The 26854-nt window shown below is 57.6% G+C and overlaps 8 protein-coding genes across 8 annotated transcripts; 4 read left to right on the top strand and 4 right to left on the bottom strand.

Moving 5' to 3' along the window:
- Positions 1-1535: 1535 nt before the first annotated feature.
- EsH8_V_000059 (uncharacterized protein) lies at positions 1536-2000 on the bottom strand (the record flags this gene model as incomplete). Its single annotated transcript, XM_083272575.1, has 2 exons — positions 1536-1642; positions 1748-2000. 2 exons carry the CDS (start codon positions 1998-2000, stop codon positions 1536-1538), a joined length of 360 nt encoding a protein of 119 aa, XP_083125290.1.
- A 1774-nt stretch (positions 2001-3774) lies between these two features.
- EsH8_V_000058 (RCC1-like domain-containing protein) lies at positions 3775-5307 on the top strand (the record flags this gene model as incomplete). Its single annotated transcript, XM_083272574.1, has 3 exons — positions 3775-4296; positions 4414-5020; positions 5093-5307. The coding sequence occupies 3 exons, from the start codon at positions 3775-3777 to the stop codon at positions 5305-5307; spliced, it is 1344 nt and encodes a 447-aa protein (XP_083125289.1).
- A 47-nt stretch (positions 5308-5354) lies between these two features.
- On the bottom strand, positions 5355-7110 carry EsH8_V_000057 (transcription factor domain-containing protein; the record flags this gene model as incomplete). Its single annotated transcript, XM_083272573.1, has 3 exons — positions 5355-6063; positions 6151-6595; positions 6678-7110. 3 exons carry the CDS (start codon positions 7108-7110, stop codon positions 5355-5357), a joined length of 1587 nt encoding a protein of 528 aa, XP_083125288.1.
- A 1951-nt stretch (positions 7111-9061) lies between these two features.
- EsH8_V_000056 (major facilitator superfamily-domain-containing protein) lies at positions 9062-10818 on the top strand (the record flags this gene model as incomplete). The annotated part of the gene is made up of 2 exons (XM_083272572.1): positions 9062-9217; positions 9316-10818. 2 exons carry the CDS (start codon positions 9062-9064, stop codon positions 10816-10818), a joined length of 1659 nt encoding a protein of 552 aa, XP_083125287.1.
- A 4534-nt stretch (positions 10819-15352) lies between these two features.
- Positions 15353-16345, top strand: EsH8_V_000055 (pectin lyase fold/virulence factor; the record flags this gene model as incomplete). Its single annotated transcript, XM_083272571.1, has 1 exon — positions 15353-16345. The coding sequence occupies one exon, from the start codon at positions 15353-15355 to the stop codon at positions 16343-16345; it is 993 nt and encodes a 330-aa protein (XP_083125286.1).
- A 784-nt stretch (positions 16346-17129) lies between these two features.
- EsH8_V_000054 (uncharacterized protein) lies at positions 17130-20853 on the bottom strand (the record flags this gene model as incomplete). The annotated part of the gene is made up of 2 exons (XM_083272570.1): positions 17130-19723; positions 19863-20853. The coding sequence occupies 2 exons, from the start codon at positions 20851-20853 to the stop codon at positions 17130-17132; spliced, it is 3585 nt and encodes a 1194-aa protein (XP_083125285.1).
- Positions 20854-22118: 1265 nt separating this feature from the next.
- On the bottom strand, positions 22119-23506 carry EsH8_V_000053 (M4 family metallopeptidase; the record flags this gene model as incomplete). The annotated part of the gene is made up of 3 exons (XM_083272569.1): positions 22119-22540; positions 22599-22817; positions 22876-23506. The coding sequence occupies 3 exons, from the start codon at positions 23504-23506 to the stop codon at positions 22119-22121; spliced, it is 1272 nt and encodes a 423-aa protein (XP_083125284.1).
- Positions 23507-25604: 2098 nt separating this feature from the next.
- Positions 25605-26663, top strand: EsH8_V_000052 (Sec63 Brl domain-containing protein; the record flags this gene model as incomplete). The annotated part of the gene is made up of 2 exons (XM_083272568.1): positions 25605-26123; positions 26178-26663. 2 exons carry the CDS (start codon positions 25605-25607, stop codon positions 26661-26663), a joined length of 1005 nt encoding a protein of 334 aa, XP_083125283.1.
- Positions 26664-26854: the final 191 nt, after the last annotated feature.

Below are 26854 nucleotides of genomic sequence, written 5' to 3'. Positions count from 1 at the left end.
ATGCCCAGGAATAACCAAATAGATAGAGAACACAAGTGCCTTTGAAATTGCAGTGTATCATTCATTGGATGGGTTCAATGGAGTTATGAACTCTCATGATCATTATCCTACTTTGGGAAGAGTTGGAGCAAGTATGCACCCTAGGGGATGGATATATTCCGACCGTGACGAAATTGCCAATACCTGTAAAGCTACAACGTGGTGGTGGAGACAGGTACGAAAATATAAGGACAATTGATGCACTTATATGTATCTCTGCGCGACTCCGAACTCAACCATTGGTTCTTTGTGTATCACCCGGACAACGACTGGTACCCGGATTTCTACCACCGCATCCAACGGAAGCCGCTGGGCCCCAAGTTCTGCGGGCACGCGCATCAAATCGACGCACTCTTTATATTTATGCTGGCGGCGAGAATGCTCGTCAAACACCACGCACGAGCAGCTCAAAGGCAAGGGAAGCCGACTCGGCCGGTGAAGTTCCACCTCCTCATCCCAGCATACCAGCCGGTTTTCCTGGCCGAACCTGTCAGAATACCCGAGGAAATTGGTGACTTCGTCATTGAAGGCCGGATAAACAATGGAGTCGAGCTGGTGCACCTTAACCTTCCCAAGGAACAGAGTGATTACGTCTCGTGCATAGGCCTACGTTCGCCCGGTGTAGGGTGGTTCGACTGGGCCATGTCGAGAATCGGCTGGGCGGGAGAGCCGCAGAAACATAGAACCTTGGGGCTAGAACCCGTTCGTTCTGGATGATCCCTAGCGACTTGGCAACCCAGTTCCAACGAAGCGAGTCTAGTTGCAGAAGAAATGGAAACGACGATGGTTTTGGTATTATTAAACCATTTCAAGAAACTCGGGTCAAATATTGTGCGGAAATTCCTCAATGAGCTTTGATTGAATTTCTTAGCAAGTAAATTTACTCTCGTAGACCAAATGAAGAGGTAGAGTCACTTCGTGACAGCCAGCTTGCTGGCGGCAAGGGGCCTGCTAACAGAAGCCAAAGATTGACGCTACAAGATGTATCGTATATACTACAAGTTGGATGATCCTAGAGTGTCTTTGGGCAATACGGCTATTTGTTGCATTTCCAACGGGCGTCAGGAAGTCTACTGAGTGAGATTCAGAAGTGTCATGCAAGTTTGGCACTGTGACAGGATTGAACGCCAGAGAACCACGAATGAGAGGTGCAGACTGGCACGTCTAGTCGAGGCCGACATTAAACATGAGGCGTTGTTGGCATTTCAAAATTTATTATTCTTAGGGTATTCTATAGTGAGGCCCTTTCCCTCGCGTCTTGGCAGCGAAGTATAGCCCGAGGCAGTAATATGCACGCGGGCGAGATTATGACCCCTCGTCGTCGACGGCCGCACTCTTCTTACTTTTCTCTCGCTTCTTCTTCTAACAAGGATTTGCGGCTTCGACATAGTGTCCGACGTCGAGCCGCCGCCCAGTATCGCGCCATGCCGTGGCGCGGCGCATAGTTGCGCACCAAGTTGTGCACCAAGTAATTTTTTGCACTGAATTCTCTGCGCTCAGTTGCCGTCCAGGCGACGGCCAATGTAAGACTGGACGTCGGAAACGCAGACGTTGGAGGCGTTGGTGGCGAGCGTCTGGCAGTCGGCGTCCGTGTACAGCTCGACTGCAGAGACGGGGGAGAAACCCGGGTCAGCCCATGCACTCGACAACTTCCGGGCGCTTTCTTTTTTCCCGCCGGAAGGGAGGGAAGGGGGGAAGGGGGACTTACAGCTGAAGATCGGGGTGAGGCCGCTGGCGGAGAACCTCTTGTACGTGGTGTTGTCGACGCCGATGGGGATGCGGTGGCACTGGCCGACGTAGTCGGGCGGGATGGCCAGGCCCTTGCCGCCGTCGGCGGGGAGGTCGCTGCCGAGGCAGTCGGCGGCGGGGTCGTAGAACATCTTGATGGTGCCCATGATGGGGGTCGCGCTGGCGGCGGCGGCGAGGGCCACGAGGCCGGCGGTCAGGGTCGTGAGCTGCATCTTGTTTTGGCCGGGCTCTGGTGTCTAGAAAGTTTCCGGTCTGCCTGGGAAAATAACCTCGAGTTTAGTTTTTTGTATGGGGGGGGAGTCGGGCCCGCGTCCCTTTTTTAAAAGTGCCAAATCATGCGGTGAGGTCACTCCGTCGAGATGCTGGGGTTGTTGTTGTGGAACTCTGTCTAATAATATACGAGCTCGGCCGGGATGGGTACTTGGCAATGGCGTCCCCCAAGCCTTCCAAGATCTACGCAAGAACTCTGGACCTCGTATTTTTCTCGTTATTGTTGTTATTTTCGCTATACCCAGAGCTCCACCCGCCGGGGCTCCCGTCCATCCAGTCAGTGGCAGGCCGCCCGCCGGTATGATAATGTGGGCGGGATGCTGCTGTTAAGGTTATGACCTTGCCATTCATCCGCAGTGCAAAGGGGTTGTCGGCGGCCGGAACAGCCAGGCCGAACCCGCTAGAAATTTGCAAGTTGTTTAGGGCAATCGGTCGGAACATTAGGGGCAGATTAGAGAACGTTGTCGGGTTTGCCTTGACTTTTGCGAGACCGAGAACAGCAGCGCTGTGCAGGCCTTACCCCAGAGCAGAGACTTTTTCTATTTTCACAACCAACTCCTGCGTCGGGACCCCACGCGGCACATGTCCCCCACGTTTGCTTCTAGTGCATGCACCAGTCCCAGTGCATGCGGCAACGTGTGGATACACCGCGATGCTCGACTCTCCCCAGGCTCACACTCAACGGCCCACGGGACGGATTGTCGCCTCTTGGGATCCCAAAAGCATCGGTCTGATCCAAGGACACAATAGATAAGCCATCGATCGAATCCAGTGCGCACCTCGGCCTCTCACCAGCCCACAGCCAAAGCACAGGAGACCGCAACACCCAGTTTCTGCATCTGACGGGAGAGGAACTACGCGAGCCATCACCAGCCCAAAAAACCATGCCTGTGATGTACCAATACCCTTTATCCTCATGCCCCTGGTGGAAAAAAAGGAGGCCGCGCAGTCCTCTAAAGAACAAGACGCGACATGACGCGACGCAACCCGTACCAACGTACCCGTAACCAGTCGCGCAACTGCCCAATGCCCAATATACAACCGGGATCGAATCACTACAACACCCAACAACCCATCCCCAAACCCACCTCGAGTCCAGAAAGCAAACCCCGACGTCCGAATAAGCTCGGCCGGAAGGTCAGCGACACCATGATGAGTAATAGAACCCCCCTCCGCAGCAATGATCAATCACACTGCATCCCATCCTCTGCCTGCTGAAGAAAAAGGGGGAAAGGGGAGGGGATTGGTACAGATGATTGGCCAATCCGCCGCGCCTCCAGGCACCACCAGGCAGCAGCCGCGCCAAGACCCTGCAGGCGGTCCAGGTGACTAAGCCGGGATGAGGTAAGCCGCCTCCGGCTTACACACCGAGCCTGGCCGGGCTCGTCGAAAATGTGCCATATAAAGGAGGGACACGGGAGGTTCGCATCTCATCTTATTGATTTTATTTCAGATTGCTAGAGAGATCCGTAGCCGAGTAGAAACGTTGTCTCATTCATCATTCCGTGCCCGAGAAACCCCCAGGTTCTCACGGCCGAATATATATCTACATATATAAAAGGAGTATATAAAAGCGTAAAATTCTATATCATGGCGACTTCGCTTCCCTCCCGCGCAAAGGTCAACCCCCCACCCGCCCGGCAGCACGCCCGACGCTGCCGCCAGACACCCGTACCCCTCCGCACACAACGCTGACTTGCACCCGCCCCGGAAAAGATGCCAGCGGCACCCGGCAGCTCAAACAACCCGCCCAACCCCGCAGAGAACCGGGCAAACACCGCAAACAAAAACAACAACAACAACAACGCCGGCCCGGTCCCGCGGCGCTCGCGGCCGACGGCCGTCCTCGACGTCGTCGTCTTCGGCAGCGGCGAGAACTGCGAGCTGGGCCTCGGCCCGCGCATCACCGGGGCCCCGAAGCCGCGCCGGGCCAAGAGGCACCTCCCCAGCGACGCCGTCGGCGTCGTGCAGGCCGCCGCCGGGGGCATGCACTGCGTGGTGCTGACGCGCGACGGCAGGGTCCTGACGTGGGGCGTCAACGACGACGGCGCCCTGGGCCGCGTGAAGCCGTCGCCCGCGCCCGACGAGGACGACGCCGACATCCTGGACCCGTTCGAGAGCACGCCGGGCGCCGTGGCGTTCCCCGACGGCGTCGACGTCGTGCAGGTCGCGGCGACCAACAGCGCCTGTTTCGCCCTGACGGCCGACGGGGCCGTGTACGGATGGGGGAGCTTTGCTGTAAGCCCGTCCCGTTTTCCCTTTCCCCCTTCCTTTTCTCTTATTCGTTCCGTCGTTTCTCGCTTTCACTTTCTTCACTCCTTCGCCGCGCGGATCCCCGCTTACGCCCACAAACAGGGAGGAGACGGCAACTTCGGCTTCCTCCACGACAAGCCGCCGCAGACGACGGAGCCGGTGCCGGTGCGCATCCCCGGCCTCGACGACATCGCGGAGCTGGCGGGCGGTTCGAACCACGTCCTCGCGCTCACGGGCGACGGCAACGTGCTGGCCTGGGGCTCGGGCGAGCAGAACGAGCTCGGCAGGCGCGTCCTGGCGCGCCGCCGCTTCGAGACCCTCGTCCCCCAGCGCGTCGGCCTGCCCCGGAACAAGACGGCGCGCATATTCGCGGGCGCGCACCACAGCTTCGCCGTCGACGCGGCCGGCAAGGTGTGGGCCTTTGGGCTGAACAACTTTGGCCAGTGCGGCATCTCCACGCGCGAGGACACGGGCTTCACGACCGTCATCTCGCCGACCGTCGTCGAGAGCCTCGCGCCCTACTCGATCCGCCACATGGCGTGCGGCCTGCACCACTCCATCGCCTGCACCGAGCAGGGCCAGGTGCTGGTGTGGGGCCGGTGCGATGACGGCCAGATGGGGCTCCCGCTGGAGACCCTGCCCAGGGAGCACATCATCTTCGACTCGAGGGGCCGCCCCCGGGTGTTGAACGTGCCGGCCGTGGTCCCTAGTAAGTCTTGACCCGACACAACCCAACCCCAAGTCCGTACACCACAGCAGCCAGACTAACAGAGCCCTCCAGACCTGGAAGCCGTCTTCGTGGCGGCGGGAATCGACAACTGCTTCGCGGGCACGAGCTCGGGCCGCGTGCGCGCCTGGGGCTTCTCGGCCAGCTACAACACCGGCCTGGCGACCACGGACACGGTCCAATCCCCGACCGAGGTCCCGTGCTCGCTGGCCCTCACGTTCGTCGACACCGGGGGCCAGTTCGGCATCGCGGCGGGGCCGTCCCTGTAAAACCTCGCAAACCATCCTTCCGCCCCTTTCGGCTGCATCCCTCCCCCTCACACGATCAGGAAGTTGATGTCCGACGCCTTGAGCTTCTGCACCCACGTCCGCTCGGCCTGGGTGTCCGGGTCGACCGACTCCTCCAGGCTCCAGATGGTCTGCAGGGTGTCCATGGCGGTCATGATGAAGCCCCAGGGCGTCGAGATCATCAGCCTCTTGAGGCGGTCGAGGATCCAGGTGCGCCTCTCGGGGTCGGAGGTGCCGGCGCCGGCGATGAAGGTCGGCCAGCACGTGGCCTTGAAGTTGGGGTCCTCGTCGTGGATGCACGAGAGGTGGTAGAACATGTGGCTGTCCAGCTCCTCGCGGTTGATGGGCACGAGGATCGAGGCCGACGGCAGGGCGTGGAGGATGTACAGGCACGCGGCGAGGCGGTGGGCCGAGCCGGCGTGGATCCGGCTCTCCACGGGGATGTGCCGGAAGTAGGAGATGGTGCGGGGCTCGTACGCCCAGTCGTGGACGTCGAAGGACAGGGCCTGCTCCAGCAGCTGGGCGGCGGCCTGGGCCACGGACGTCGTCGACTCGAGGTCGTCCGTCAGCTGGTTCGACAGCTGCGACGCCGCCAAGAGGATCTGCAGGATGTCCGGAGGGCAGCACAGGTAGCTGTTGGCGGCGGCCTTGCCGAGGACGGAGGAGACCTGGGCGGACTGGTAGTAGGAGATGGCGGCCGGCGTCGAGGCGTTGAAGGCGGATGCCAAGATGTAGTAGCTGCGGCCCGGGCGGGATTAGATTAGCTCAAACAACTCATTACCCAACGTCGGACACACACTTCCCCCTCATCCCTCCCAAACTTACATGAAGCAGTCTGACATGACGTAATCCCGCAGGGCCGCGTCTGCGGTCCCGACGGGCGAGAGGCAGGCCATGATGCGGCCGGCGCCCTCGAGGTGCGGCTTCCAGCCGTCCCTGCCGCTCTCGATCAGCTCGACGTTGACGAAGAAGAGCACCGAGGCCAGGACGACGTCGCCGCCGATGCCGCCGATGTCCTGCAGCGCGGCGGACAGCAGGCGCAGGGCCTTGTGCTTGGCGACCAGGGCGTCGGTCAGGGCCTTGCGGGCGTTGAGGTCGGACTCGGGGTCGGACGACAGCGCGCGCGAGAGGTTGGACATGTGGGCGGCGGAGGCGGCCACGATGATGTGCTGCAGCAGGGGGTGGGCTTTGGTCAGCGGGATGAGAGACCGGAAGGGGTTCCGGTCCGGGAGGTCCCAGGAGACGAGATCCCTGCAGACGCGCGTGGTGACTTTTGGGAACGGGCCGAGTTAGTGTCTTTTTTCCCCCCGCGAGGCTTAATAGGGAGAGAGATTGGGGAGGTGTGAAGTTACAGTAAGAGAGGTAGTGGCGGTAGTGATGCTCCACACCCTGGAATAGAGGATCAACGAGGGTCCAGGGGGCCGACTGGGTCCCGAAGCCGGCGGGCCGGACGGTAGAGACGACGAGGGCGGTCGAGTCGTCTTCGGCGGGTGGCGGAGGGTCCTGGGGGTCCGAGGCGGACGCGGGATCGGCGGCGGCGGCGGACGCCTGGGACGGCGTCGTGCTGGCGGTGTCGGCGGAGAAGGTGATGGTCGTCCTGCCCGCCAGCTTGCCCCGGCTGGCGACACCCTCTGTCCAGCGAAAGAGCTTCCCGTAGCCCAGGCACTCCTGGCCACCTGTTGTGCACTTGTGGCAGTGGGGATAGGAGCGGTCACATCTGAGGCGGCGGCGGCGGCAGTTGTGACAAGGTTTCGTCGGGGCATTCAGCACATCGATGCGGGCCATTGCAGCTACAAACGCGGCCACCAAGGTGGGCGCGGGGGCGCACAGGCGTGTGTGTATGCACACGATATCCCGAGTATCAGGTTATCAGGTCAGGGAGAGGCTGAGAGCCAGCCCGGTTAGGCAAGGTTGGTTAGTTGCAGGCGCAGTTTCAGCCGAAAGCGGGATTTAGGTCCCTCTCTCTGTCTCTCTTTGTGCGTATGTGTATGTGTGGTAACGATAACGTAAAGCGGGCAGGGTCAGATAAAGCTTGGTTTAGTCAAGATGATGCGCGCTCGCGAGAGGAAGGTGATGTCTATGGCAGAGGAGGTGGTTGTGACTGGGGGCGTGGTTCGTTCCGCGCAGATACTGCCTCGATTGAGAAATGGACCATCAACACATGCATGGCAGGAAGAACCCAAGATTGGTAATCGGAGGTGGGGTGTGTCTTTGTGTGTGTGTACTGCGGGGTTTGGATAGAGATGGACGGCAGATGGGAGACGGCTTTGTCAGAGGGAGGGAGGAGGAGGAGGGACGTCAGGATGAGGCGAAAATGCCACCACTGGGCGCGCAGAGTGACGACGGCTGGCGTATGGGAGTGCGGTCAGGCAGGCGATGAGGGGGGGGAATATCCCAAAGAAGCAGACGAGATGCGGTTCGATGCGTGATGCGGCGCGGGCAGGACGACGTTCGGGATGCGAATCTTCGGTGGCCGACGATGCCCTCGCCCCGGACCCTCGATCCGATAAGCAGCGATAAGCAAGCAACGCTAGTCCGTAAACGGCGGCCAAGACACACAACGTGCATACGCACCCCACATGCGCTTCTGGAAGGCGGCGACGAGACACGGACAGAGTTTGGCGCCTGCTTTGACAACGCGCCGCCAGTTTTTGACGGGGTCTGCCCCACTCGCCGAACCGAACCAACAGAGCTCGAGTGGCTGCCGCGCTAGGCCGAGTCCGGCAATTGAAGAACCCACCACTCTGGTCCCGCCCAGCGAGGACGAGCCAACCAGCGCAAAGCGTGTGTCAACGATGCGGAAAAGTTAACCCTTTCGTCACCGTCGCATCCCAGAACCCAGAGCCCCGACGACCTCGACGTCGCGAATTGTGTCATAAAGGGCGTCATATCCAGTCGTCACGTCGTCAAACTAGCATTCCGCAATCACAGAGAGGCAAAAACCATACGATGAAACCCGGTTGATCGCGTAAGCCGTCGTCGGCGCTGCGCTCAATTACGCCCTCCATCCATGCGTTTTTCACCTGTTCTGGCTCTCTTATTCAGCAGCGTGCCAGCGCAGCGCACACTTGCTACCAACGCTACCATGCGCTCACACGCGATAATAGGCAATCTTTCCGCCCACTTGCATCTGGACCAGCAGTGCGTCTGAGCAAGCAATGACAGCACTTATTGCCCAGAAAGGAAGCCAAGACGCACACCATGCTTTCTGTCCCCGCCCACCGCCTCACATATACCTTACAGAGAGAGAGTAGCAGTAGCTTAGTGGTGGTGTAGTGTAGTGTAGTGTCGTGTGTAGTGTGTTGAGGCTCTCTCCGGAACTGGATGCGGCTGGCCCCCCCCATCCCCAGCTCGCGGGGCTATGGCCGTTTGGCGTTGCCTTTCTAGCCGTGCAAATCTTGCCGCGCCTGCTCCACCCAAAACCACACAAAGGCTGGGCCACCCGATTGGAAATCCTTTTTCTTTGTGACGGGACAAAGGAACCTTGCCCAGATGGATTGTTCCCGCGCAATATTTAGGTCTGGGAGGGGCCCCCGTCTGCGGGCTCGCACACCCCCGACAATGCCTATCTGTTCTTCATGTTTGTCAGGCCTTGCATTTGTATGACTTTGAAGATTCATCACGTCCCGCGATAAAGAAACACACAACAAAGTAAAAACGGCCTCCGAAGGCAAGGTAGACCGGTCACCGAGTACCCCACCCACTGCCGAGTGCCGCCCACACGGCTCCAGGACCGATGTCCCAACACGACACCGAGCGGGACGCCGGCTCCAACAGCGGAGCCGCCGAGTTCGACGTCGAGATTCTCGGCCGCCAACGGCCGGCCGTCTTTGCGTCGCGATGGTCCGAACTGGGCTTCTGCCTCTCCCTGCTGGGATCCATGTTGATGGCTGTAGGTTCCTCCCTCCGCCCCCTCCACTCTCCTTTGCACACGCCGGCTTTCCCCTGAATCCCTACCGTGGCTGGGCTGTATCTAAAACTATGGAACAGGAATACTTCGTCAGCGGCTTCCACATCATCCTCCCCCCCCTCGCCAAGGAGCTCAGCATCCCCCAGGCGTCCCAGACGTGGCCGTCGAGCGTCTTCTCGCTTGTCACGGGCGCCTTCCTGCTGCCCTTTGGGCGCCTCGGCGACATGTACGGCGGCTACCTCACCTTCAACATCGGCCTCGCCTGGTTCTTCGTCTGGTGCCTCGTCGCCGGCTTCAGCAACAACTACCTCGTGCTCATCGTCTGCCGCGCCCTCCAGGGCCTCGGCTCGGCCGCCTACCTCCCCGCCGGCATCATGCTCCTCGGCAAGACCTACCGCCCGGGCCCGCGCAAGAACCTCGTCTTCGCCCTGTACGGCGCCTTCGCCCCCGTCGGCTTCTTCGTCGGCATCCTCGTCGGCGGCGTCTCCGGCCAGTTCCTCAACTGGCGCTGGTACTTCTGGATCGGCAGCGCCGTCCTCGGCGTCATCGCCGCCGTCTCCTTCCTGACCATCCCGCACGACTACCGCGGCAAGCGCCGCGAGATCCCCATGGACTGGTGGGGCGCCGCCACCATCGTCCCCGGCCTGCTGCTGGTCGTCTACGCCATCACCGACAGCTCCCACGCCCCCGACGGCTGGGCGAGCCCGCAGATCCTCGCGACCCTCATCATCGGCGTCGCCCTCCTCGTGGCCGCCTGGTACGTCGAGAGCCGCGTGGCCTCGAACCCGCTGCTGCCCGCCGACCTCTTCGCACCCAAGTCCATGAAGACGCTGGTCGTCGCCCTGTTCTTCGCCTACGGCACCTTCGGCCTCTTCCTCTTCTACTCGACCTTCTACATCGAGACGGTGCTCGACAAGTCGCCGCTGACGACGGCCGCCTGGTACGCGCCCCTGATCGTCGGCGGCGTCATCATCGGCACCGTCGGCGGCTTCACGCTGCACCTGCTGCCCGGGAGGATCCTGCTGGCCATCTCGGGCACCGGCAACGTCATGTGCGTGCTGCTGTTCGCCATCATCCCGGACAGCCCCAACTACTGGGCGTACGTCTTCCCGGCCATGGTCTGCGCCACCATCGGCATCGACATCACCTTCACCGTCAGCAACGTCTTCATCACGACCAACCTCCCCGGCCACCGCCAGGGCCTCGCGGGCGCCGTCATCAACAGCCTGCTGTTCCTGGGCATCAGCTTCTTCCTCGGCATCGGCGACGTCGTGGCCGGCCAGACGAGCCACCTCGGCGTCAAGAAGAGCTACCACGCCGCCTTCTGGCTGGCCACCGGCGTCGCCGGCGTCGCGCTGGTGCTGTACGCCTTCGTCCGCATCGGGTCCGCCAAGAGCGACCTCACGATGGAGGAGCGGGAGCAGCTCGAGGCGGAGGCACGAAGGGGGCAGGAGACGTCAGACGACGCAGAGGGCAGCACGACCTGCGGGATCGGCAGCCAGGAGACGTCGGCGACGACGACAGACACCGAGGCGGAAAAACCCCGGCCGTCAGCGCCGGAGGAAATGGCCCCGGCGAGGTGAGGAGAGGACGATTCGTGGAAGCAAGCGGCGCATTAACGTCGTATGAATAATTCAAATTAATTGACGTGGGCTGTGGGGGAGCCGGCCAGGGCAGCGCGTCATTCCGCCATGTCGCAGCAAGACTGGAGATATTGGGCCATGCTGCGCGCCGGCCAGGGGGTTATTTCGAGGGCCATGGCCCGCAGATCCCGGAGCGGTGGCCCAGCACCATGGCGGTGAGGAGCCAACCGCGAGGCTGCGTTGACGGTATGGGACATTCCACCGCCAATATTATTGCAGGAGGCGGGCTGGGTGGTCGACGGATGCTCTCGAAAGAGGGGCCGCCGGGGACGTTCTTGGCCAAGAACCGCGGCTCCGAGACCATCGACGGTCGGGGTCCACGTCGACGAAGTTTGGTCGCCGTGGGAGTGGAGAGGAGCAAGAAAGTGCCCGCTCGCCCAGCCTGCCCAGCCTGCCACCCACGCGGGAAGTCTGCAGCAGCTCACCGTTCTTCACACGCGACTCAAAGTGCCCCCCCCCGAGAAGGCCAAGGACGATCAGCACTCGAGTTCGTTGGGGGCGCTCCAGGGATGAAACCACCATGGCACCCGCGATAACCGTCTTGGCAGAGATGCTTGGCATTGCCGATTGCGATGGGAACAGACAGCCACGGTCGAAGGCAGGGAAAGGGAGCATGACTGTGGCGACGGCGGCTGGAGCAGGTTGGAGCATGTTGGAGCTGGAATCCTGCCGAAGCGCTGATCTGTGGATGATGCCCGAGGCAGAGGGGACAGGAGGGAGCACGGGGTTTAATTGGGCACGTTGGCATGTCCTGTGCCTGTCTGGATTTGGTATAAATTTGGCGAGACAGGATTGTGCTGGTGCAGATGCACGCGCAGATGGATGCACATGCAGCTGCGGATGCTGATGCGGATGGATGCAAGAGACATTAGACAGGGCGACGCATAGAAACACAAATGATGTTGGGATGGTGGGGGCTGCAGAGAGTAGTACTGTGTAGCAGAAAATACATAAAGGAGTACCAAGTAAAGAGGGGCAGGTTTCATTGGCCGCCGAATGCACAATTTTTGCAGTTTCATCAACGATCCAATGACGGCCCCAGAATATCTCTGCATGCAGAGGTACCTCGGCCCCGTGCCTACAATACCTACCTGGTGTAGTGTAGTACACTCACGCTGCCGGGTACCTCCCTTCAAGTATGCTTATTGCCATAGCACCTCATTTACATCCGGGCGGTTGACTCAGGTGCGGTCAACAGTGGCGTCTCTGTTGACTTGTTTGCCTGCCTCTCGCTTGCCAGACAAGGACGTCGCCCGAAGGGGACCGTGGCCTTGTCTTTCCCGCTGCCCACCACCCCTGGTCAGGATGGAGCAGTCCGTTCCGTGGGCAGGGACCGACAGGGAGGAACAGCTATGAGGGCCCTCCCGACGTAAGGGTTTGAATCGGATAGATACCGTCAGGGAAGGTCGGGTGGGCGCCCGCTGCTTCTATTATGTTCCAAATTTGGTTATGCGTACTCCATAGGCCAAAACGACATCAAGGTTGGGCGCTAGGGGATTAAGGTAGGTAGGTACCGACAACGGCAGGATACTTGACGTGGCGGACGACAGAGTGCGAGGAGGAGAGTGGGAGTGAGACAGAGACACGGGAGCCATGACATGACAGGGCGGTTGTTTGTCTCTCATCTCATTTCCTCGCCAGCATCACCACTGCGCCAAGACAATGTGAGACGAGTCATCTGCCGGCTTCCAAAGTCCCAAGAACCGGGACGCGCAATTGTCTAGTCCTATTTTCTCTCTCCTTCTTTAACTTTTTTTCTTTTCTGCTCACCTCGTAAATTTGTTTGTTGAGCCCCTTGGAGCATTTTGGGCATTGCGCAATATGTGAAGTTTTGCCTCACCAATCTCCGACCCTGTCGTCTTCGGAAGCCGTCGTTGAAACGACGTGGGCTTCTGCCCAATTGCAGGCGGCCTGCCAAGACATGCAATTCAAAGACGCAGCTGTAGCTCGTGAGCCCCCCCCGAGGCCAGAGGTCAGCGTCCGGGTCAAAAGCGAGCCAACCCATCTATTGCGGAGTTCAAACTCAATTACTATTGAATAGCTGCTGGAAGCTATTGGATACGATGGAGCCCCTGGAGCTTTACGCCCGGCAGGGTTTCCAGCTCCCCCGACTCCCGAGGCCTTCGCACTATGCTTAGTTGGTGAACGAATATGTGCGCTACACTATATGTGTTCATGTACCTAGTCAAGACGGGGCATCACGACGGCCGCCCGCCGTCGAGGCAGCATCCGTACCTCGTCAGCTAACAGTTAGTGTGCTCCGAACCGAGCTGTCAGCGTTAGGTCCGGCAGTTGCTGTCTTTCTCCGGCCAGCTAGTGTCCAGCTACGCGACAAGGAGAAAAAAATATCCTCCAACCCCGTCGCATCCACTTCGACTCCACGATCCAGTTCTTCTGTCGTCGGGCGCTGCAGCGAGGGTGCCAAAAAAGAAAGCCCGACGGTGGAAATCGAAGGGTACGGGTACCCAGCCAGCGTGCCAGGGGGAAGGGGGGGGGGAATAAGCATGGTAAGCGCCGCGTGTTGGCTCTGACGCCCAGGATAGATGGAAGGCCTGCTGCAGCAGCTGTCGGCAGTGACAGAGTGACAAAGTGGCAGCTGCATTGGCGCCGCAGTGAGGCGCATACTGGTGCGACAGCCTGCCTGAACCTGAAGCTCTGGAGATGGAGAACTGGAGAATGGCCGTCATCCCACTCGGCCGAAGCTCAGCAGCAAGCAAGCAAGCAAGCATGCAATGGGCACAGCGCCTGTCAGGGAGGGGCGTAGTCGAGCGCCTTCAACCCCATTCGCTGGGAGCATGACCGCAGGGCCCGCAGATTAGATTCAAAGTAGGCAGGCTGCGAGGGCAGAAAATCCGACAGCGAGCTTGACACGGGTTGACGCTACCAAAGGAGACAATACCTTATCTGAGACAGATCCTTGCCCCCACAACTCTACCTGATTTTAAATTTAATATACGCCGGGACTAGCTGCCCCACCCGTCCATTCCCGTTCGGTCCTCTGACCCCCGACCCCCGACCGCCCCCCGGGCCTCCCGCCGAACGTGGACGACAGCATCGCAGCCGCGGAAATGGCCTCGACCAACTTCGGTAACGACCCGATTCCTGATTCTGCTAGCTAGCGGCTAGCCTCGCTCGATATTGCTGGCGGGCATCGGACTTTGTCACGGGGCTACTGCGGGAAGTGGGAGATGGGCTGGAGAAGCCTGTGGAATCTGTCCCCTTTTGAACGAACCGGCTCATCCGCAAGGGAATGGCGCTATTCAACGGTTGAGAACCCGCTGGGAGCCCTCTCGCTACCCGTTATCGCCTTTGACCGACGTCGTCGTACGCTGCAGCGGCTCTGTCGTGTGTTCTACCATGACAACAAACCCACCCAAGGTATTGGGCCTCGTCCGAGCCCCCTTTTGCGGCATTGCACTGAGCAGAAAAAAATAATGACCCCAATTCTTTTGGTCTCCCTGTCACACCCAACCCACCACCCATGCTCTATTCACTCTTCCTCGACCCCCCTTGTATGCCATTTCATCCCATCAATCGTCCCCTGACTTCATTTCGCGCCGCAGGTACCAACCAACCTGCCGACCCCACACCCTCGTCCCCCCCTGGTCTGTTTCCAAACGTCAACCCGCTCCTACTGGCTTAGTCCGTCGACAGACTCCTCCTGGCCTCGTTTCTCCTAAACAAACGAGCCACCAATACGGTATACCTCACACCACATGCCCATGCCATCCGTCCCATGTTCCAGGCGTTCATTCGTGCGATTTACTCGGATCTGGGCCGGGCTCCCACCGGCGCCATTCATTGTGGCACGGACTGTCGCTTTCTTTTCGACCTTCCAAGGGGTCATGCAAACCCCCCCATTTCCCTGTGGATGACGAGATGGTCCACCGCTCCAACGTGATCGATAACTCACTTGATGCGAATTGGCAAAGTCACCGGCCACCAGGCCCCATCCAGGTTTCCCAACGACAGACTAGCCCTGTCCAGGCCCAGCAATACGCAAGTGCCAAGACCAGCGTTGCAGTGGCGGGAGAGGCTCCCTCGGTATGGATACGCCAAGCTTCTGCCAGTACCACCATGGCCAGACAGGAGAACGCACACACGCGTACGCAATTCCAGGAGCCCAGGACGTTCCTCGCTCGCAGAACGAACCCAAGCTTCTACCGAGATGGTCTTGGCCTTGGCACGAGAAGCTTAGCCAAGAGATCGAGGGCACCTCCCTCCCCCCCCCCTTCTCATCGTCCGTGATCCAAATACTTAAGAGCATCCTCCTCCGGCCTCGATCTGGTTTGTTTTCCCTTTCGATCTTCATCCCGCTTCAATTCTTTCATTCAGCTCTCGCGCTACTTGCATTCATTCCCTACCAATCTCACTACATCCTTTCGTTAGACGTAGATCGTCAACACACTCTTTACAAACACCACCCACCACACAAACTAGCACTTCTGCAGCTTGAAAGACTCCAACCGTCAAAATGAAGTTCTCCATCGCCTCTTCCATCGCCCTCCTGGCCGCGCTCTCCAGCGCCACCCCCACCCCCACTGTCGTTGACGGCTCCGCCGTCGACCCCCGTGCCGTTGAGAAGCGCGCCACCATCACTGACGCCTGCGACGTCGGATACGGCGCCGGCACCACCGGTGGTGCCGGCGGTGCCACCACCACCGTCTCCACCCTGGCCCAGTTCACCGCTGCCGCCACCTCCAAGGACAAGCTCGTCGTTGTCGTCAAGGGCGCCATCACCGGCGCCGCCAAGGTCAAGGTCGCCTCCAACAAGTCCATCATCGGCGCCTCCGGCTCCTCCATCACCGGTGTCGGCCTGTACGTCAACAAGGTCGAGAACGTCATCCTCCGCAACCTGAAGATCTCCAAGGTCAAGGCTGCCAACGGCGACGCCATCGGCATCCAGGCCTCCTCCAAGGTCTGGGTCGACCACTGCGAGCTGTCCTCCGACCGTGACAACGGCAAGGACTACTACGACGGTCTGCTCGACGTCACCCACGCCTCCATGGCCATCACCCTGTCCAACAACTACCTCCACGACCACTACAAGGGATCCCTCGTCGGCCACTCCGACTCCAACTCTGCTGAGGACACCGGCAAGCTCTACGTCACCTACGCCAACAACCGCTGGGAGAACATCGGATCCCGCGTCCCCTCCGTCCGCTTCGGTAACGTCCACATCTTCAACAACTACGAGGCCAACATCGACACCTCCGGCGTGAACACCCGCATGGGCGCCCAGGTCCTCGTCGAGTCCTCCGTCTTCTCCTCCGTCAAGAAGGCCATCACCTTCCTCGACTCCAAGACCACCGGCTACGCTGTCACCTCCGACGTCGACCTCGGCGGATCCACCAACGACGCCCCCAAGGGCACCTTCACCAAGCCCACCTACAGCTACACCAAGCTCGGTGCCTCCAAGGTCAAGGCCTCCGTCGTCGCCTCCGCCGGCCAGACCCTCAAGTTCTAAGCGTTTGCTTTGTCCGCCACCAAAAAAAACCCGTCCTTCCCCCCGCGTGTGGGGAGATGAGTGCAGCAGCGAGAGCCGTCGATCCCGGGGACTTCGGTCCCCCCGGGACCGGCGGGGTACTAGGAAGAAGTACAACAGAAATTCATGTAAATACTTTCATGGCGCCAGGGTAGTAAGGCGGCTTTTTGGCCGCCGCCTGGTTCTGTAGATAAATGTTGCCGGTTTCAACGCACAAAACTCTGTCCCAAATTTGCTTCGTCTTGCCTCGTGAATGCTCGTGATGTGAGAAATGTGACGAGCGTCCCCCGCTCTCGTCTGCGACCGTACTTGATTGGCCATGTTACTAATTAGAAAACTTTAATAAAGTGGTTATGACGGATTGTAGTATGTTTGGTGAGGGCTACAGATTAAGTGCATAGAACATCAAATGCTGCTTCGGAGATTGCGGGAAGGTGTACTAGGCTGTAGTGTACTTGGCAATTGACTGCTGGCGCCTGGGCAAAGGCTAGCGCCGATTTCTCATGAACCTTAAGGCACCAAAGATAGTTGGTTTAGACATCGCCGCCGCCTAGGACTGCGTAGGCGAGTTCTGTTTTCGCTTCACACCCGGAGTTTAGTTCTACCAGAGTGTAAACATATCATCTACGGATGCGTCCGTTGGTTCCCCCTCCGTCTAAGTCAAGGCATCGCCTTGGCCCGCAGCGGCCTTGTGTTCCAACATATCCACGATATCAAAGTGCCCTTCTGAGGCTGCAGCCTCCATAGCGGTGCCATATCCGCCCCCCTATGCGTTGATATCCGCGCCCTTTACAATCAGCATATTTACGATCTCAGTGTGACCTCTTAAGGACGCAATCTGAAGGGCTGTAGCGTAGTGCTCGCCCCGTATGTTGACATTTGCCCCCTTATCTACTAGCATCTGTATGATCGTAGTGTGGCCTTTAAGGGATGCAACCTGAAGCGCAGTGTAAGAGTCAACGCCTAATGCGTTAACATCTGCACCGTTATCCACCAGTATCTGTACGATCTCAGTGTGGCCTTCAGAGGATGCAACCTGAAGCGCAGTGTAAGAGTCGACGCCTAATGCGTTAACATCTGCACCGTTATCCACCAGTATCCGTACGATCTCAGTGTGGCCTTCAGAGGATGCAACCTGAAGCGCAGTGTAAGAGTCGACGCCTAATGCGTTAACATCTGCACCGTTGTCCACCAGTATCTGTACGATCTCAGTGTGGCCTTCAGAGGATGCAACCTGAAGCGCAGTGTAAGAGTCGACGCTCAATGCGTTAACATCTGCACCGTTATCCACCAGTATCTGTACGATCTCAGTGTGGCCTCCAGAGGATGCAGCTATAAGCGCAGTGTAAAAGTTGACGCTCAATGCGTTAACATCTGCACCGTTATCCACCAGTATCTGTACGATCTCAGTGTGGCCTTCAGAGGATGCAACCTGAAGAGCCGTATTATACGTTTCGCTCTGTATGTTGACGTCTGCACCACTGTCAATCAGTATCTTCACAATTTCCTTGTGCCCTACCCATGATGCCCAGCATAATCCCGTCCATTCATTTGTATCCCTTATATTTGGGTCAATTTTATCTTCATCTAGCAACCGAGAGAGAACACTGCCATGGCCATTGAGTGCCGCCAAATGGATGTTTATCTCTGGCCTCGTCGGGAACGACTTTCTAGCACCCCAAAACACTGCCACCCATGTTTTGAACCGCAGCTTCTGGGCGTCATAAAGTCGGTAGATTTGATTGAACAACTTCTTATCGTAGCATCTTACGTTGCGAAAATGGGCTGGCCAATGTATTGCGGAATACTCCAAAAAGGGATAATCGTTAGTGTCCCGTGTTTCTTCTTCCAAGTCCTCTTCATAATCTTTTTCTTTCGAGTCCTCTTCTTCGGAGCCCCATTCTCCTCCTTCAGAGTCCCATGTTACTTCTTCGGAGTTATCTTCTTCAACGTCTGGATCGAATCTTTCATCGTCAATGTCTCGAAAAAGTAGGTATCGAACGCAGATCTGCGCAAGCAATATATCTGACTGTTGTTCCGCTAGTGAGTGTTTCCACGGACCAGGAATCGAATCATTGACCAAATCCTTTGTGACAAGAAATTCCTTTGCTGTTTGGTGTATCAAATAGATACGACAGTCACTCACAAAAACGAAGAGGCCGCAAAGCTCCCGGATTCGCCGTTGTAAACCATCATTGTCAAGATCGAGATCTTCGTGTGTCTGAGCGTGTGCCGAGTCTGTGGCTAGTTGCAAGGCAACGTCCATTTCCCGAAGGGTAAGGGGCCGGCGAGCACCTACTACGATGCGAAGGAGCATTTGAGCATCCTTTCGCTGAGACGGGTTATTTCTGCTTAATATCTTCTCATATATACCCTCGACAGACTCCGGAAGTGAGTTAATACTCCTTATTAACGCCTTCTTGGTATGTTTGTTGCTATGATAGAGTTCTTTGATTACGAGGTACAGCCAAAGGTAGGTACGATTTGACGTCGTAAGGAGCTTTTTCTGCAGCATTTTCTGCGTGTCTTCGTCCAGGTTAACCTTACGGCCGACTTTAGCTACCTCGTCTTCGATGACGATGCCAATTTCCGCGCTAATGTCGGCGTTTCTCTCTTCACCAGCTAATCGAATTGATGGAAGTTCGGGAGGAATGTCGCTAAAGCCAGACTCAATATCTTGGTATGGCCGACTGGTAACCAAGAACTTAAGGTGAGTTTTCCTAGTCGGATTTGTTGTATGCAGAGAATAAAAGCTGGTCAGGGCCTGAATAAGCCTTTGCCGACCGTCTCCCCGGCACTCGTCTAGAGCATCCAGAACGCACGTGACTCCTTTTGCACGCTCGTCAGTAGCAGCAGCCATGAATATCCGCCACAGCTCGTCTACATCCTTCTGTAGTTGCTGACCACTTTTTTCATATGCTTTTACTGCGTGTTGAAGGAGCAGAGGCTGGTGCTGGAATAGTTGATGAAGGAGCGCGCACAGAGCCGTCGCAAGGTTCTCTTGCTCTTCGTTGTCCTTGAAGAAGAAATAACACACTGTCTGTACCTCTGGGCTTCGGAGCTCCCAGTCAATGAGAGATTTCGACAACACCGATTTCCCACAGCCTGGATCAGCCGAAATCCAGAGTAGGTCGTCATAAGAGCTATTCTGCCATCGGACGAATTGCGGATGCTCTAAAACCCATCTACATGTACCAGGGGTCCTGGTTGGGTTGATGTTCTTGAATTCCTCATAGTTGGATGTTTTAAATATTCGATGGCATTCGGACTGTTTTTCCCTTGCGTATCTGACCTCATGCTTATGCCTTTGCTCTAAAATAGCTGTCTTGGCGTCGCTCACGAGTGCTTGAAGTTGAGGATCTGTGAGACTTTGTCAGTGACCGTTTCAAACTATAGTACTAGCAAGGTGCGATATGTTCTTGAAGGGAAAAGACAGAAATAATATTATGTAAAAGTATCCTCAAAAGAATACCAACAGAACCGCGCATGGCCTACTTACCAGAAACTAGTTGCGGAATAGGCTTCTCCTGCAAGACTCGATCTGGCGAAACTACCAACAGGAGCTCTTTTGCAAACGCTGCAGCCGTCGCAGCCGCATATCCCTGCCATCTCTTGTTCTTATGCGAATCAGCATAGTCGCAGATCCCACGGATAACAATACAGGGAAAATCTTGCATCAGCCCGGCGGCCTCCATCTCGAAACAGAGCACCCCAAGTTGCTTGCTGAGCCGGTCTCGTGTTGCTGCATGCTTGATCACTTGGTTTCCTGAGGCGATGTTCCCGTAGTGAACTACCGGCCCAGTGTCGTCTCTGGCTTCTCGTTTGGTGATATATGTGCAATCGCATTGATCGCAGGCAGAGTCGGGGTCGACATGCTCGTAGTCTGCTTGGAACAAGCAGTCGTCGGCCTCTTCTGGGTAGCCGAAGGCTTTCTTCATTTTCGGTCGTTTGGTAAACATTTCAGATAGGTAGTGCGGAATTTGGCCGTCTCCGGCGTAGTATTCGGCTTGGAGGCGACCCAATGCGGTCAACAAGACGCTTGGTGGTGCGTTAAGCGACCCCGTCCGTTCAACCTCTCCATCATGGATCGTTCTGCCTCGATCATACTGGATGACACCTCCAGTAGTACCGGAAGGTTGGCTGACAACGACGTCGCCCAGGCGGATATCGTGCGCCGGCGACGGTGCTCCGCCTCCGATTCCGACCATCAACCCAAAACGGATCGATTTGAAAGTTCGGCGCATGTCTTTGGCCACGGTGGCAGCAGTCGTAGTGCCGTAGACTCCCGCAGGTAGGCAGGCAATGACCACATTGTGATTTTTGATCTGTCCCAGAATGTAATTGTTGTTGTCTTCCGGGTCCTGTCCGACGAGGTCTTGATGGACCTGGTCGAGCATCGCTTTCGCCGCAGCCATTTCGGACGGAAGGGCGCACACCCAACCCACCGTGTATTCATCCTTTGCGACGAATCTCGGCTCGGTAGTAGCCATGGCGCTTGTTTAGAGAGAGCGGCAAAAGGGTTGGCGGTATCCAATGTGTTCTCGGAGCGCTGGGATTGAATTGGCATTCGATTTTTGAAAATGAAACCAAATGTATAAGATCAAGGCGCCAAACAATCGGTCAAGTTGAAAGACGGGCTCGGATTGAACCGAAGATGGCCTTGTACCAGGGTTACGATTGAAATAATCCTGCTGGGTAACAGTATACGAACAGAGAATGTGAAGCGTCGGTTGCACTTTGCACAACACAGATGGGTGGCATACCTATTATATTTCTTGACGGCCTAGCGTTGCCATACACCGCCCGACCTATAGCAACAAGGACAGCCTGCATATGCGATGCATCAAACATCCACCAGTATGCATTGCTGCCTGCTTCACGACCACACCCTTCTTTAAGAAAAGAAGAAAGCCCAGCGGCCACTAAAGTACGCCAGAGCGAGCAGCCTGCTGACATAGCATTCAAAGGGGGAGGAGCCTATCAACTGCGCTGCCAATCATATATCGTCGCTTCTGCCCTCGGCGCCTGCAAAAGTTGCAGTCTGACATACAGGCCGCGGGGTCGGGGGAAATGGGAGGAGGAAGGAGAGGTTGCACAAATGGGCGTCAACGACAGCCCCCAACATGTATTTGAGGGCCAGCAAGAGTTGATATATAGATGGTTGGTCACCTCAAGAGAAAGATAAGATATACAGGGCGGCGGATTGCGAGGTAGAGAGACTATGTGAGACACCCATCGCAGGTCCCCCTCGTCGAGAGCCAGTTACCAAGCAATACGTAGCCGCCAGCCTGATGCAGCCGAGGTTATCATCACAGACAAAACATGAACGATCGCATGCATGAGGAGACGCTGCATGTTTTGCTACAGATCGTGGCTGTTCAGTTGCGTTTAAAAAGCTTGGTTCTGGATCGCGTCGTAGATACAACGAATTTCTGACCAATTACTGCCCTTGTGTCTCGTCATATTGCTCATCAGTAAGTAAACCCATATATGTCTTGGCTCCTGAACGTCGCTGTCCAAAAGCACTCGACTGTACATTTTCGCATGCGATTAACCCAATTGCGAGGTGGACTGCAAAAACACATACATCACTTTCAAGTCGTCTCGAATCTGTCTCGGTGTAAGGAGAACATGATCATATTTGGCTATGCATATTTGAAGTTGATAGGGTCGTAGGTGCGGAGGGAACTCAGTCAGAACTACCTAGGTACACCATCACTTACATGGGCTTGCAGCCCCGTGGCACCTTTGGTTCCTAGTTGCCCGTCCTCTGGACTCCCACCTCATTCCAAGCATCCCTCACAATTTTGCCGGCCTCATCGCCATATAGCTCCTCCGCTATCTCAGTCGTGACGTCGGCGAACTGAATGAACGTGCACCGGGGTGGGATACGTCCAGAATTCATGGTCTTCCACCAAATGGGGCCTGCCTTCTCGTACGAGAAACCTCCAAAGGCTTTGGCCACGAGGTAGAATGCTCTGTTCGGAATGCCCGAGTAGATGTGTACACCACCATTGTCCTCAAAAGTCGGAACATAGTCCTTAAAGTGGGCCGGCTGAGGATCCTTTCCAAAGCGCGGGTCATTGTAAGCAGTTCCTGGCTCTTTCATGCTCCGAAGGGCAACCCCCTTGACGCCGGGCATGATGCAGCCTTCGCCAATGAGCCAGTCGGCCTCGTCTGTGGTGTTTGTTAGAAAGCCAAGACCCATCTCGTGAGCTTTTGCGCCGACACTTACCGGCGTTCTCGTTCTCAGCAATCTGCTTGGCAATTATGCCGAATACGTCCGAGACGTGCTCGTTGAGGGCACCGCTCATGCCTTGGTAGTCCAAGGGGCTGGTGTGTTCCGTGACCGCGTGGGTGAGCTCATGCCCGATGACATCGATGGTGCCAGTGAAATTGTTGAGGAATTCACCGCCATCGCCGAAGACCATCTGCATTCGCTCCGGATCCCAGACTGTTTTCTCTTATGTTAGTGCTACGGGACATATCCAAAAACCGGGTAGGAGACATACATGCGTTCTCGTACTTCTTGCCAAAGTGTACGGTGCTGATGACGTGCATGTTCTTGTTGTCAATGGACACCCATTCAAACTTCTCCTTGTACATCTTGAGGACTTCGCCCACGTTGTCGAAGGCGTCGTTAACGGCCTTATCCTTGACGGCCTTTTGACCTTCGACCCGGACGACAGTGCCGGGCAGGTCGCGCTCCTTACTGGAATTCTTGACATCGTAGACGGCTCTGTAGAACTGGGAGGGGTCCTCGGATGTGCCCGAAGCAGTAAGAGTCGCTTGCTCCTGGACGCCCTGGCCCTGCTGGACCTGCTGATATCGCTGCTGTACTTCTTGGATGTGCTCCAGGTCTCGCTTGGCGCAGGCCCTAGTGTCATCGTCGACGTCGGCTGATTCGGCAATGTGACGGAGCAGCACGTCAGGGACGATGGATGGGCGGTTATGGGAGGAGAGCTTGTGGCGCTGGGCGCGAGGTCCGCCGAGAATGGCGAGTCGCTCGGCGCGACGGGTGGTGAAGAGCTCCCGGAGTTCGAGAGCCTCGCTCGCGGCCTGACGCTCGCCCTCGCTATTGCAGTCGGCATCGGCAATGCTCTTGAGCAGGTAGGGAGGGACGACGTAGCACACGTGGGCCATGATGGGCTATAGTTTTGGTGTTGAATTGAGGAGGGTTCTGATAAGGGTATCGCAGCGATGAATGTGCTTGGTGGAAGTAGTCTGATAGTTAAGGTTGGGAATGGAGAGAGGGAGAGGGAGAGCGAGCAAGGCAGATAGAATATTGCCAAGCGATGTCTTTTATGGGCGACAGATGGGAGGCGTGGAGAGCAGGCAGGTCGCGGGCGCCTGGCCATCTGCCGTGTTGATGCTGGTGGTGTCCAATGACGGGATGAACTGCTCGATGCTTGTCGCCTGCCGTGCCACAGTCTCGACTTGCACCCCTCTCGCGAGCTTGAGCTTGCCGATTGTTGGTTTGTGCAAGGTACTTCATGTTCTAGGTGAAGTGGATAGGATGGGCAGGTAGCTGTCGGTCTTTTTCCCAATCCATTGGCTGTACTTGCTCGGCTCAGCCTTGGAGAGAGGCTGCCACACGATGCAACCCTTCTCCTACGTGGTGGCTTATCGCTGCCTTGCCCACTTTAGCTGAAGAGGCAGCCAAGACATCTGCGATACCACAGCCAGCTGCTGCCCGAACACTGGCAAGACAATCAACACAAGCAGGCAGGGCCATTCGGCGGGGGATGTGAGAGAGCTGTCCCAATCGGGTCACATCTCACGCCCCTCTTTTGCCCGTCAGATAGCCCACTCAGCCCATCAGCACACACTGCGACCAGCCCCAGAGACCTATGGTGTCATATAGAGGGAAGGAAAGGTCATAAGACGGGTTATTAGGCCTTTCTCCCCCCAATGTTAGTGGTCGAACACGGTAAAGCAATGGTAGATCATAGCAATGACGGAGACAGAGAAACGGGAAAGACAGACTGCCAAAAGAAAGGGGTGTACGGGGTCCGATAAGATAAGAAGATGTCGTGGACCAAGGGACCAGGGTGGATGTCACCCACATACCGTGTCCAGGGGATCGATGCAGGCTGGGGCCTGGAACCTGGCAAACCAGGGGGGACAGGTGCGCCATGAACAAGACAAGAGTGAAGCGGGTGGTCCCCCCGTCTCCACGAAAGCTTTCGTTAGGCCAAGTTTGCCCCGTGTCCTTCTCTGCTAGGTACGACAACCGTTTGACCAGCTGCTGGATGTGTCATTCGGCCGACGTCATCTCCATGTCTGACGAAGCCTTGAATTGGAAGCGAGACTCAGCTCATGACGCTAGATGCAGGAGCTAGAACGAGACAGTTGGAGAAGGAGCGATATGTCTCGGACAGAAAGAAAAAAAAAAGGGAGACAGATGGGCAGTGACAGAGGCAGAAACAGGCGGCCAACCCGGGCGCCTAAGTCGGCCACTCCGGCCAGTCGCAGACGGGCGAGACTTTCAGCTGCGCATGGCTCGTTCGCCCACGCCCACTGAATCTGAGCCCGGGCCGTCGATCTCGCAAGTGCCGGACAAGCCCCGGCCAGTCCCGCTGCCCCACCAAAGCGCCGGGAGGCTAAGCATCTCAACACGCATACTATGTGGTGTGTTAAGAATATGATTTCACGAATAATGCAACCCAATCTAGTTTGGCATCGTCGGTGCCTCCATTCCCAAGTTCTCGGAGGGACACTGCCATCCAGAGGATGTTGCAGACCAACCCTGTATCGTGATTGGATTTGAGCTCAGGTCGACTACCGGTAGACTGCATGTCGTGTGAAAGTGTAAGCTTCGTACACCATCCTTCACCAAGAAAGCTTCTGCTGTGAAACCAACATGAATACGAAGTAGGGAAAGGCCAGGCAGCACCTGCCATTCTCTGCCTTACCCAAGCGCCTTCATGTGATGGTCAGCACAGGAAGAAGCCAGGAAGGAGCGCTCGCAGTGTCAAATGGACAGGGCAAGCAAGAGCACTTCTGCCTGCCTGCCGTAGTCTTCATCCCCTCAGGCAAGCGTAGTATCGTGGACTGAGCTTATGGAAGGAGCTGCCTCTGCCTCTGCCTCGATGTTTCAAGGTCTCAATGCCCCAGAAGGTTTACTTTTCTCCCGGGATTTCTATCATCTGACCTTCGCCTCTCCTTCTTGGCCCCTCACAGCGCCATCTCTCACGCTCAACACCAGCCTACGAGACCGTGACGAGGGACAGCCACCGCCATGCCGCCCCCAACAGCAAAGTTCAAGGCCCCCGGGCCTGCACGATCCCAACCTCCGCTTCCTGCACCACCCTCGCAGCCCTCTCAAATTACCAACGGGCCCAAGCCGCCCGCCCGCCTCTCGCCAGAGCACCACGAAATCATGCTCCGCTACTCCCTCTCCCTCCCAACAACCCGCGCCCTGACCCTCCTCCCCCGCGCTGCCTCCCCCCAGGAAATTCTCCGCTGCGCCTCCTCCGCCACCGAGTTCCGCGCCTTCACCCTCCGCGCCGCCGAGAAGGGCGCCTTCTCCGGCATAAACAACGACCCCTCCACCCGCTGGCCCGTCAAGGAGGCCCTCAGCCAGCCCTGGCACAAGGTCTTCCTCGTGGCCCAGTGCGAGGCTGCCGGCCGTGACTACGGCGACCGCCTCCCCCTCCAGGCCCGCAGGGACCTCAACTCGGCCCGGCCCCGCATCGTCCGGATCCTCGGCCAGGTGCTGCGCGCCTGCGCCGACATCATGGGCTCCCGCAGGGACGCCGTAGGCCTGCGCCGCGCCCTCGAGACCTGGCGCGCCGTCGCCTCCGGAAGCTAGGAGGGGAGGACGACGGAGCTGCTGCAGGTCCCCGACATCGGGCCCAAGAAGGTGGCCATGCTGGTCGACCACGGCGTCTCGACCGTCCGCCGGCTCGCCGAGCTCGAGTTCTTCCACATTGAGAGGATCCTGGTCCGGAACCCGCCTTTCGGCCAGAAGATTGTGCGAAGCTTGGCACACTTCCCGCGCCTCGTACTTGCTGTCGACATCGCCAAGCGTGAAGGGCCCAGCCTTATCGTCAGGGCGGTGCTGGGCTGTTCAAATCGGGAGGTCCCTCTCTGGAAGCAGGCGGTGCCCTTGGTAAACTTGGCTGCGGAGACCTCGGATGGCCGGCTGGTCTTTTTCTGGAGAGGCAAGGTCGAGAGCCTGATGTCGGGCAAAGAGCTGGTGTTCCCCGTCGAGGCGCCGCCGGGCCAGACCGTCTTCGTTTGGGCGGGCTGCGAAGAGATTGCCGGTACGTTGGTGACAGGGGAGGTGGTCGTTTAGACAAGGCCCTCGGTATCCCCATCATCAGTTGGTATTGTGGATTTGCGTGCATGGCTCTCTGCTCAACGAGGGTCTACAGTTTTGGGGCATTTTGGACGACCTCAATGTACGATTTATTCATCAAGGCTAGCGCTGCATAGCCACCATCTCAGCCATTGGCTGCCAAACTCCGCAATATGAACACTCGCTGC

The sequence above is a fragment of the Colletotrichum jinshuiense genome, chromosome 5 (assembly GCF_051148585.1).
Source record: "Colletotrichum jinshuiense chromosome 5, complete sequence".
NCBI lineage: Eukaryota > Fungi > Ascomycota > Sordariomycetes > Glomerellales > Glomerellaceae > Colletotrichum > Colletotrichum jinshuiense.
Note: the sequence above shows the minus strand (reverse complement) of the source record. Positions and strands in the feature narration are given on the sequence as shown.